The sequence below is a fragment of the Ctenocephalides felis genome, unplaced genomic scaffold, assembly GCF_003426905.1.
Source record: "Ctenocephalides felis isolate EL2017-DRISC unplaced genomic scaffold, ASM342690v1 CF-g0.4_SCAFFOLD_01492, whole genome shotgun sequence".
Taxonomy (NCBI): Eukaryota; Metazoa; Arthropoda; class Insecta; order Siphonaptera; family Pulicidae; genus Ctenocephalides; species Ctenocephalides felis.
Window position 1 is genome coordinate 53,527,810 of NW_020537646.1, and position 11,937 is coordinate 53,539,746.

The 11,937-nt window shown below is 35.1% G+C and overlaps 4 protein-coding genes across 4 annotated transcripts; all 4 read right to left on the reverse strand.

The window, feature by feature from the left end:
- Positions 1–2,534: 2,534 nt before the first annotated feature.
- LOC113371392 lies at positions 2,535–3,800 on the reverse strand. Its single transcript, XM_026612021.1, has one exon. The coding sequence runs from the start codon at positions 3,798–3,800 to the stop codon at positions 2,535–2,537; it is 1,266 nt and encodes a 421-aa protein (XP_026467806.1).
- Positions 3,801–4,057: 257 nt separating this feature from the next.
- Positions 4,058–5,881, reverse strand: LOC113371393. Its single transcript, XM_026612022.1, has one exon. It carries the CDS (start codon positions 5,879–5,881, stop codon positions 4,058–4,060), a length of 1,824 nt encoding a protein of 607 aa, XP_026467807.1.
- Positions 5,882–10,282: 4,401 nt separating this feature from the next.
- On the reverse strand, positions 10,283–10,873 carry LOC113371394. Its single transcript, XM_026612023.1, has one exon. The coding sequence runs from the start codon at positions 10,871–10,873 to the stop codon at positions 10,283–10,285; it is 591 nt and encodes a 196-aa protein (XP_026467808.1).
- LOC113371395 lies at positions 10,873–11,631 on the reverse strand. Its single transcript, XM_026612024.1, has 2 exons — positions 11,325–11,631; positions 10,873–11,252 (listed from the first exon to the last, which is right to left on the reverse strand). The coding sequence occupies exons 1-2, from the start codon at positions 11,629–11,631 to the stop codon at positions 10,873–10,875; spliced, it is 687 nt and encodes a 228-aa protein (XP_026467809.1).
- Between the last annotated feature and the right edge of the window lie 306 nt (positions 11,632–11,937).

Sequence of the window (11,937 nt, forward strand, 5' to 3'; positions counted from 1 at the left end):
TACTAGAGGGTGTTGGATTTTTAATTTTAGGGCAATAGAATTGTTGATGTGACCTTTTTTTTCCAAAAGATTGATGTATTTAAAAGCTTGTCTATGGTGGTAATTGTTCGGATCACTCGGTAACTCTTCATACATTGTTTTATCTTCTAGGATGTTCATTGCTTCATTTTCATAATTATCCCTTAACAGAATTACTGAAATATTTCCTTTATCAGCTTTACATAAAATTAATTGGAAATTCTCTTTTAGGAAGGTTTTTGCAGCTTTTATGTCCCGATGAATGTATGCTAAGTTATTTATTGAATTAATGTTTTGTTTATTATTCTTCAAAATCTTCAATAATTTTTGTATGAAAGTGACCCTGATGAAATTTATATCCTTTTCCGTTGGATTCTTAATCAATTTAAGTCCTGCTTCCAGACTGCTTATGATTTTTATTATGTCATTGTATTTTAAATGTTTTTTATGAATGGCAAATTTTGGTCCTAAGGCTAGAATATATTTTATGTTATCTGGTATAATTGTCTCTGTTTTATTAATGAGCCATTTGTTCCAATCTAGTCCTACGTTTAATATTGGATGTAATTTGTCTCTAATTTCTATTAATTTCAATAGTTTTTGTTGTTGTTTGGCTTTAAAATGATTGAATTTTTTATTATATTTTTTCTGTTCGAGCTTAAAGAATTTTTCATACTCATCTAATGCTAATATTTCTTGTATATCATGTTTAAGATTAACTATTGTTTTGTTCAACGAAATGATGTCTTTTTCACTGGTCGAAATTTCAAACTTCAATATTTTGTTATGTACTATTTGTAAGCTATTTTGTAATTTGTGGTTTGTTTCATAAGGTGTATTTTTGAACGAACAAGTGTTGAGGATGAAATTTGGTAACACATTTTCATGCTTACATTTAATGAGAAAATTCCGCTTGTTAATAGTCTTCGCTAAGGTGAGATGCATTGTCGATAGATGTTTACATCGATTTGCGGTTTCTGCTCCATATTTTGTGTGCACTAATTTGAAATAAGATTGATCCATTTTGAAGTTCACGGAATAATATAACAAATGTATTCTGAGTGGATAATAGATATTAATTTGGAAATATGAACAAACAACACTCTTCTTGCACTAATTTTGGTGTGGCCTTGATTCGATCAGTAGACCACACGGATGGCTGGTAATCGTGGACTGTATATGGAAACTAAAAACGTTCTTCTTCTATGATAATAACAAACTAAAAAATGACCTCACTTTGGTCAATAAAAGGAAACTCAACAAAACTTCTAAACTCGACTGACTCGGAAGGAAACTCGAAAATGAACCAAAGAAAGAAAGCCAGCTGTAAGCGTACTGATAACGCACTGGAATCGAATTGAATACGGAACTAGATAGAACCCGAACTGAAAATGCACTGGAAGCGAAGTGAACTGGAAATCAACTCGAATGGAATGAACCACGTGTCGGAAGTCATAGGTCAAAGTTTTGGAAGGAAAGAGACAGGTAGTCTGGATTAGAAAGGAACAAATCGGTTGGCATATTGTAACCCCGAGATGGCGACTATATTATTATTATCGACGCATGTAATAGTCAGTGGCGTCACCATTTCTTCCCCGGGCGAAAAAGGGTACCTTTTTAATACTAGAAAATATAAATGGAAATATCAAAACCATTAGTCAAACTATGCAAGGAATAAAACACATGAGAGATGGTGAAGAAATAACATGTTGATTCTTAATTGAATCTAGAAAGTAAGTTAAGTTTTGATGGAATATCTAATGCTTCTATGTTCACCCATCAGAATCAATATTAAGGATAAGTAATCTTGACAGGAAAGCAGTAACCTTGTTATTTGTTTGAACTCTATTATAGTTGCTCAGTACCTTGCTGTAATAATGCTGCCAAATTTCATTCTCTGCTATAGCAAATGATTTTTAATATTTTCTATTAATGGATATCACTTCCATGAGACTTGCATATAGCACCACTGGAAATTATTTTAGGTTTGCATCATACATGCTTGTTTTCGGAACACATGAAAATTTGTCTTTGTGGAATTATCAATTGTCATATCTAAGATGCCTTTATGTCGAATAGGAATTAAAATTTCATTGACCTTGTTTCGTGGATTTGTTGATAATGGTGGTAGTTTATTTTGAGTAACCAGCATGGTTTAAAACAACCAGTTCGTATTTGGAATGTGTCCAATATGGGGCCGTATTCATTTCCAAATTAAAGGCATTTTTACAATAACTGCAATATTATGATGATTCATAGCGTTCGATCTTCTTGAATGTACAGATTTTTGAATATTATCAAAAGTTGTGAGAACAACTGAGCAAATAACATTCTGCTCTTGAGTGTGATTGAGTTGTCATGCGATTCCTCTGAATAGAAGCAAGTTACTGATAAAGTTACTACATATAATGGTAAAAGGTAAAAGGAAGGAATTAATTAAAGGTAACAAATAAAGCATTAGACTCTTTTTTTTATATCGTTTGCAAATATGAAAAAACATATTTCTTCATCATAAATTACTGTGTAGGTAGGGGGCAGAGCTTTACCACAGGGCGTTTCAATAACGTAGCCCTGGTTCTTACTAAAGCTGTGCGCACCTCTCCGTCTTTTCCAGGAAAAACGTCTTCAATAACCCCCATAGACCACTGAAGAGGAGGCAAATTTTCATTTTTGATTAGAACTAACATACCCTTTTTAGCCGGGAGAGAAGGGGTGTTCCACTTTTGACGTGATTGTAAATCACTTAAATATTCAAAATGCCATCTCTTCCAGTAAGATTGTATTATTTTATCAATTAATTGTTTTCGCGTCGGTAAATCTATTTGCAATATATTTTTTGATGGAAGGATATTTAAGGGAGTTAAAGTGAGGAAATGAGCTGGCGTAAGAGGTTGGTGATCACTTGGATCGGAACTCATCCAACATAATGGTCGAGAATTGAGAAGCGCCTCAATTTGGATTAACACGGTATTTAATTCCTCGTAAGTAAGAATTTGTTCACCTATTACTCGATATAAATGCGCTTTTATAGATTTTATGTTGGACTCCCACAAACCCCCGAAGTGGGGTGCGGCTGGCGGATTGAAAGACCAATTGATATTATGCTTGTGAAGTTCGGAGTTTAATGATGCACTAAATGTTTTTGAGTTAATAAGCTGAAATATATCTTTCAGTTCTGATTTGGCACCAACGAAATTTGTTCCGCGACCTGAATACAGACAAGAAACTGGACCTCTTCGTGAAATAAAGCGCTTAAAACAATTTGAAAACGTCGAAGTGGTTAAATCGGAGGCAAGCTCAATATGTATTGCCTTTGTGGAAAAACAAATCAATAAACAAATATATGCTTCTGAACTTTTTACGCCCCTAAATTTTCCCATGGTTACGCGAAAGGGACCAGCATAGTCAGTACCAGTGTGCTGAAAAGGTTTTGCCTCCATAACACGAGGAGAAGGTAAATCAGCCATAATAGGAGTAAAGGATTTAGGATTACTCCTAAAGCACCTATTGCATTTATGAATACGTTGGCGTACAATACTGCGAATGGATAAAATCCAGTATTTTTGACGAAGAATGGAAGTGAGTAAATGTGGACCAGCATGTAAATGTTTCTCATGATAATAATCAATTATTAAATTTATCACGTGATCCTTTTTGGGTAAAAGCAAGGGAAATTTATGATCAAAATTCAGGTTAGCATGTGTTAAACGTCCACTAACTCTTAAGAACCCATCATGTAAAAATAGTCGTAAAGTCCGATACCTTTTAGGAAACTTGTTCATTTTCAAACAATCAATTTCTTCGAAAAAATAGATTTGTTGGATAAGTTTGATTATAGTTAATTCGGCTTTGTTGAAATCTGAAAAATATATTTCACTTCTAGATGGAATAATTTTGCAGAAACGTAAAATAAATACAAATATTCTGCATAGTCTGGCCCATGAAGATATAGTGAAAGTAAATTCGTATAGATCATTTTTACAGGAGTTTGCCACTAAGCAAGATGAAACTTTTTCTTCTGGAACATTTTGCATGGAATCTAACGTAGAACGTATGGGCCATGACTTCTTTGAGAGTAAAGCCATGAGGGACCTGTGAACCAATTACTATTATTAAGCAATGTATTTGGTAATGAACCACGAGAAACGCAATCGGCAATATTTGCCTCGGAAGGAATATGATACCACTTGGCAGAAGGAAGTAAATCATGAACTTTCGTTACTCTATTTGCGACAAAAGTTTTCCATCTATGAGCTGGTCCTGTTAACCAATGAAGCACAATCATCGAGTCCGTAAAACCATATATTTCTTCGATACATAAAGAATGATGATTGGAAGATATGACAAAGGATAATAATTTTGCCAATAAATGCGCCGCACACAACTCTAACCTAGCTAAAGTTTGAACTTTAATTGGAGTAATTTTTGATTTTGAAATAAGAAGGTAATATTTATTATCATGGCAAGGCTTGATATAAATCACAGCCCCATAAGCCTTTTCTGAACTATCCGCAAAACCGTAAAGAGAACAACGAATATAATTTTTGGTACCTACAAATCGAGGAATGGAAAGATTAATTAATTCTGGAAGTTGATTATAAATATTAAGCCATGTTGCAACTAATGAAGAAGGTAATGGCTCATCCCAATCTAATTTTAATAACCATAGTTCTTTCATGATCATTTTGAATTTGATGGTGATAGGCGTAATAAAACCTAAGGGATCCCAAATACGAGCAATGGTGGATAATATATGACGTTTTGTCCAATTTTGATGGAGAAGGTTGATATTAAATTTAAAACAATCTTGAATTGGATCCCATCTCAATCCTAATACTTTAACCGACGTATCAAATTCAGAAATTGTTTGTGAAAAATTAATTTGTGTTTTATGGTGTGATTCAAATTGTTTATACATTAGACGATCATTCGAAGCCCACTTCGCTAGTTCAAAACACGCGGAACGGAACAAACTCGACAATTGAACGTAAAGTTGTTTTGCGATTTCGACGGTGTCTGCACTGGTAACCACGTCGTCGATATAAATATCATTTTGAATTATATCAGTGGCTAAGGGATAATTTTTGCTCTCATCTTTAGCTAGTTGTTTAATAGTGCGTAACGCATGAAAAGGAGATGACGTAATACCAAACGTGACAGTGTTTAATTCATAAATGCCGAGGGGATCTTCCGGAGAAAATCTCCAAAGTATCCTTTGAAATCGTCTATCTTGATCACGAATTAATATATTTCTATACATCTGTTTAATATCGGCCGTTAACGCAATTTCGCCAAAACGAAAGTTAAGAAGAATTGTGATAATGTTAGACTGTAGCTTTGGCCCGGAAAATAGGTTGGCATTCAGGGAAGGAAATTCAGCATTCTTTGCTGATGCATCAAATACAATTCGTAACGGTGTGGATGAGCTGTCTTTAATCACGGCAAAATGTGGAATATAATACCCTTCATTGGCTGCGGAATCATTTACATGACCTAAAAATGACATGTGTTTTTTTTGTAAATAATCTTGAATTACTTCTGAATATTGTTTATGGAATTCAAAAGATTTCCGAAATTTTTGTTCTAAAATACAATAACGCTTATGCGCGAGTTCATATGATTTCTGAAAATTTACATTAACGTTGTCACGAAATGGTAATGCGACCACGTAATGTCCATCGAAATTCCGTACTGTGGTGGACGTATAGAACTGTTCACAATAATCGTTTTCCGACACAATCATGTCAGGTACATCTTCTAACTCAAAAAATGTTTTCAATTGTTTAGATAAGGAATCATGTTCAATCGTGCATAGATTTGTCGAACTTGAATCAGGCGATGCAACGTTTGGAAGAGATCCCATTATTACATAACCCAATTTTGTATCCAATGCGATAGGTGAATCGACGGTTTTTATGTGATTTGACATAATAATAGCATTAAATACATCACAACCCAAGATTCCATTAACAGTTTGAGGAATAAAAAATTTATTATCCGCCAGTTGTAAAGATAAAAATTTATTAATGGACTCGAAGGGAATTTTAATGGTCGGTTGTGGTTTGACAATTTCATGTATTACATAGGCACATACAGACATTTGAAAGGAACAATCATTCGACATAATAATAAAATTTGCCATGCCCGTAATTTTTTGCGAAGAGTTACCTATAGAAATGACTTGAGCCTCGATCGGTGTTATCTCTAGTTGAGCGGATTTACAGAATGACTCAGTCACATAGTTGCGATCGCTTGCGGTATCAATAATGACACGTAACGGACTAGTTTTAATACCTGTTGCCAAAACATAAACAGTTGCGGTTGGCATAAGATTTATATGATGTGATAAATCTAATTCATTTACAACGCATAAAGTATTACTTTGATTGGAATCGAAACTTTTCTGTGTCGAATTTTTGGAAGGAATATCTGTTGGAACTTGTTTTGTATTGTCAACACAATTATTTGAATGTAATAAAGTATGATGTTTGGTATTGCAATACAGACATGTTTTCTTAGAATGACACGGACTGTTACGTTTATGACCCAGGCAATTCGAACAAAGATTCAGTCTCTTAATTGCCGACCATCTTTCATTGATATTTAATTCTAGAAATTGCGGGCATTTGAAAATATTATGACTTTTGTTGCATAAGTAACATTGAAACGATTTGACATTGCTGGTTATCAACGAATGAGAAATGTGGGTTTTCGAAACCTTCTCGCGCAAATCATAAATATAACTTTGACCTTTTTGCACTTTATTTATGAATTGTAATAATTCTTTATAGGAAGGATATTCGCCCTGAAAATAATTTTCAAATTTTTCCTGTAAATTGGTATCTAATTTGGATAGAGCGATTGATGTTAGTAAAAAATCATACAGGTCTGAAATATTTAATTGATTTAATGCTTGTACTGCAGTGTCAAATTTCTCGATAAAGTTATGCAACTGTGATGAGTTTACAGTTTTAAAAGACATTAACTGTTTGAAATAATGAATGCCCAGATAACGTTTATTTTCGTATTTGTTTATCAATGCTTCCCATAAAATTAAATAATTATTGGCGGTAGGTAAGATAGTATTGAAAATTTTCATTACTGGGCCTTCTAAGGCGCCCATTAAATAATGAAATTTGGATATAATGTCAATCTCGGGATTCTCATGTATAAGGGTTTTGAATGTTTCGTAAAATAGCGGCCATTTTTTGAAATCACCCGCAAATTTGGGTATTTCAATTGTTGGGAGACGGGATTTGGAAATAAATTTATATGGGGAATCTTCACTTTTTGTCAAAGAGGAAGTATTGTTTACATCAGAAATAGTTTTTTCAATGTATTTTATCTCCGCGTATAATTGTTCCACGGATAGAAGGGCAGCATAATCCGGTACGAAACTGGGATTTTCCAACGAGTTTAATTTATTAATTTCGTCGGTAAGTTTTATAAATTGTTCTCGAACGTTATCTAACATTATCAGGTTTGTACAGAATTGTTTCTTGCTTGACGCATCTTCCACATCTCTGCTCAAGTCATACGTCTTCTGTATAATGGAAAAATACATTTCTCGTTTGGAAATTAGACGTGCGACTTCAGCACTGGCAGATGCACTCTTGGGCGGCATTTTTAGGATTATAAGAAACTTGGAAATATAATCTTACCTCGATATCCGTTAAATGCAAATATATCATGCAAACTCTCAATCTTAATTGAGATCCGGCTCGAAGGACCAAAATGTGGTGTGGCCTTGATTCGATCAGTAGACCACACGGATGGCTGGTAATCGTGGACTGTATATGGAAACTAAAAACGTTCTTCTTCTATGATAATAACAAACTAAAAAATGACCTCACTTTGGTCAATAAAAGGAAACTCAACAAAACTTCTAAACTCGACTGACTCGGAAGGAAACTCGAAAATGAACCAAAGAAAGAAAGCCAGCTGTAAGCGTACTGATAACGCACTGGAATCGAATTGAATACGGAACTAGATAGAACCCGAACTGAAAATGCACTGGAAGCGAAGTGAACTGGAAATCAACTCGAATGGAATGAACCACGTGTCGGAAGTCATAGGTCAAAGTTTTGGAAGGAAAGAGACAGGTAGTCTGGATTAGAAAGGAACAAATCGGTTGGCATATTGTAACCCCGAGATGGCGACTATATTATTATTATCGACGCATGTAATAGTCAGTGGCGTCACCAAATTTATTAAATAATAATTTCCACAAACGTTTCGAGACTAGGTTTGTCTCATCATCAGTGTGTTATAATTAAAAAAAAAATTTAAAATATGGAAATCTAAATTAGCATTTTGTGTTTTTCATTACAAGTCGTTCACTGCTCGCTGCTCTTTTAATACCAACGGTCTTCGGTGTTTCTCTCCCACTTGAAAACCACTTGAAATTGTAATGTCACGCAATCAGATAGGAAGAAAGGATTAGGGTCCAGTTGAAAAATAGATGTCGTTAGGAGAAAAAATATTCTATGATGAGATGGTTTGTTTATAAGATTTGTTATACATTGTTATAATTAAAAATGTATGTACATCTATATATAAGCTACAAAGTATTAATGAGATTCAGATATGTATCATGTAATATATTGGTATCTGTCCGTAAATTTACTGTGTTACTTGTATGGGCTATTAACATCGATTCTGCAATACTTCTTTTAAATAAATCTTGTTCATAATATAAAATGTGCGGATTATTGAAATCGAAACTATGGCTGTTAGAGATCTCATTAATACTTTGTAGCTTATATATAGATGTACATACATTTTTAATTATAACAATGTATAACAAATCTTATAAACAAACCATCTCATCATAGAATATTTTTTCTAATGGTAGCATTTGCTCCAGGATGCGACAAACCATGTAGGCTATTGAATATAGCACGGCGAAATCTTCTTGGTATCACCGGCCGAATGATTGGTTGAGATACATCGCACAATAACGATGTTCCCAATTCTTCAATAAAAAATGGTCAGAATGTAATAACAATTGTGCCACGTCTATATCCTTATGTTGTTCATCTGCAATCGCCTTAAAATCTAGATCACATTTGTTAACTATCTCTATACGGGATAAAGCATCTGCTACCACGTTATCTTGACCCGATACATGTCTGATGTCAGTCGAAAATTGACTAACAAAATCAAGGTAGCGAAACTGTCTCGGCGTACACTGGCTATCTTTCTTTTTAAACGCGTAAGTGATAGGTTTATGATCAGTATATATCACAAATTCTCTTCCCTCTATCATATGTCTAAAAAATTCTACAGCGTCGTAAATTGCAAGGAGTTCACTGTTGTAAGTCGAATATTTTCTTTCTGTTGCATTCAATTTTCTCGAGAAAAAAGCTAATGGCCCCATGCACCATAAATTCGTTGCTGCAACACCGCTCCTATAGTGTGGTCGGAAGCATCACAAGCTATAGCTAGAGGAGCGTTTAAACGCGGGTGCATCAATAACGTTGCTTCTGCTAAATTTTTTTACACTTTTCAAACGCTTTCTCCATATTTGAATCCCAATTCAATTCAGCATTTTTCTTCACATTACCACACAACTTGTTGGTTAACGGCACTTGTGTTTCTGCGGCTTTCGAAATGAAGCGTCGGTAAAAATTTAATATACCTAAAAATTGACGTAACTGTTGTACCGTCTTAGGCCTTTCGTAATTTTGTATAGCTAGTATCTTGTCTGCTAAAGGTTTAGTTCCGTTGGCTGAGACTTCATATCCTAAAAACTTTACTTTTGGATGTCCGAAGACACATTTTGCTGGATTGACTACAACACCGAATTCTTGCAACTTCTTGAATACACTATGTAAATGTTGCATATGCTGTTCGTGCGATTCCGATGCAACCAATATATCATCGATGTATGCATAACAGAAGTCCAAACCTCGCAAAATTTCATCCATGAACCGCTGAAAAGTTTGCGCTGCATTGCGTAAGCCAAACGTCATAAACGGAAATTCGAATAGCCCGAAAGGCGTAGTGATTGCAGTTTTTGCAAGGTCTTCCTGAGCTACAGGGATTTGATTGTAAGCTTTTACTAAATCAATAGTAGAAAATATCACCTTACCACATAATGCTTGCGCAAAATCATGGATATGGCGAACTGGGTACCTATCCGGTTGAGTCCGCGCATTTAACCTGCGATAGTCTCCACAAGGTCGCCACCCAGAACCTTTTCGTACCATATGTAAAGGCGAAGACCAACAGCTCTTGGACGGTCGTGCTGTCCCTGCTTTAATCATTGCTTCGAACTCATATTTAGCAACTTATCTGGTGCAAGGCGACGTGGTTTATGTGCTATGGGTGGTCCTGATGTAGTTTCGATATGATGTTGAGAAACAAGTTTGCACACTCCTAATGCAGTCTGCCGTGTTAGGTCTGGATATTCCTCTAAAATTTTATCATGTGAATACAATGTGGCTGTCATCATTTTAATAGAAGGTATTATTCTATTTTTCGATTGAAGTTGTTCCGTTGAATCTGCAGAGGTTTCAACTAATATACGTTTTTTAACATCAATCGCGAGATTGAAATAAGCAAGTAAATCTACACCAATAATAGGACGCGACACCTCTGCTATCACGAAATTCCATGATAAGATTTTGCTAAGTCCAAAATCTAACTTTAAAGATAACATACCGTATGTAGCTATTGGTGTTCCATTTGCTGCTGAAATCTCAAATGAACATTTCTTACGGGGACATCTCACTAAACTGCGCGGGTACACACATACATCGGATCCAGTGTCTATCAGAAAACTCACATTTGTCTCCTTATCTGTGATGAAAATGCGGCGTGAGTTATTTGGGCGTTTGTCACTAGTCGCCATTAGTGAACGCCCGTATCGTTTCCCGACTTAAAATTACATGGCGATATACACCTTCTCGCATGACTTCCGTAGCGTCTATGAAACCAACATAAGTTATCTTGTCGTCTTCTAAACGACACTTTCTTCTTTTGAAACATTTGGATCTTATCCAAACGCTTTGAAGCAGCTTCTATATCTTGACGCATTTGACGCAGATCAGCATTCTTTGTTTCAATCTCAGAGGTTTGTGAATCTGAAATCACAGCTACACGTTGCTGTGAATGGTTAATAAATAAGCGGTCAGCTAGTTCACCTTCCTCTTGTATTGACTGTGTTCCAGAAGCAACCTCCAAAAATGGTTGAATTTCCACTGGAAGTCTGGATAACCATATTGCTTTAACTGCGTTATCGGTTATTTAAGTCCCGACTAAAGTCCTCAAATGACGTAGGTATTGAGATGGCGTCCTATCACCCAAGTCTACATCCGTCATAAACAACTGCAACTTTGACTTCTCCGAAGTGCCTAATCTTGAAATTAACGTAGCCTTTAATGTAGAATAAGGCTTCTCTTCAGGCTCATTGATTATCAAATCTCGCACTTTGGTTGAATGTCTAATATCCAATCTGGTAACCAATAATCCATATTTCTCCTTCTCATCGTGGATATTGGAAGATGCGAATGCCTTCTCCACCAAAGCAAACCAAAGTTGCAAGTCATTTGGTATAAATTCCGGAATGTGCAGTTTGTGGCAGCTAAAATGTCCGTGTTGGCGCGGCATAATATCAAACGACAGGGGTCACCACTATCGGAAATCAAATAAATTGCCGATTATAAAATATTTATTCTTTAATACCGTGATAAATTTCATAAATTTATCTGAACAAAATTTTACATTCTCAAAACAAATGATTCAACCAAAACTCAATGTCAATTATTATTTTTCTCTCGCTTACTAAAATTGACGCGACCTGCCAATCTCCCACACTTTATTTATCCATACGCTTCGGTCTTCATCGAGTCCGTCATTCAGTGGAAAAACTGAAAGATTTTATATAATGTAGGAGGAAAATAATATAAAGTTATA

Bases quoted from the DNA above. Each gene is read 5' to 3' on its own strand.
- LOC113371392 (XM_026612021.1), bottom strand. From the start codon at position 3,800: ATGAACAAGTTTCCTAAAAGGTATCGGACTTTACGACTATTTTTACAT.
- LOC113371393 (XM_026612022.1), bottom strand. From the start codon at position 5,881: ATGGGATCTCTTCCAAACGTTGCATCGCCTGATTCAAGTTCGACAAAT.
- LOC113371394 (XM_026612023.1), bottom strand. From the start codon at position 10,873: ATGGCGACTAGTGACAAACGCCCAAATAACTCACGCCGCATTTTCATC.
- LOC113371395 (XM_026612024.1), bottom strand. From the start codon at position 11,631: ATGCCGCGCCAACACGGACATTTTAGCTGCCACAAACTGCACATTCCG. The intron at 11,253-11,324 runs GTGATAGGACGC...CCGATAACGCAG, and splicing joins TATGACGGATGTAGACTTGG to TTAAAGCAATATGGTTATCC.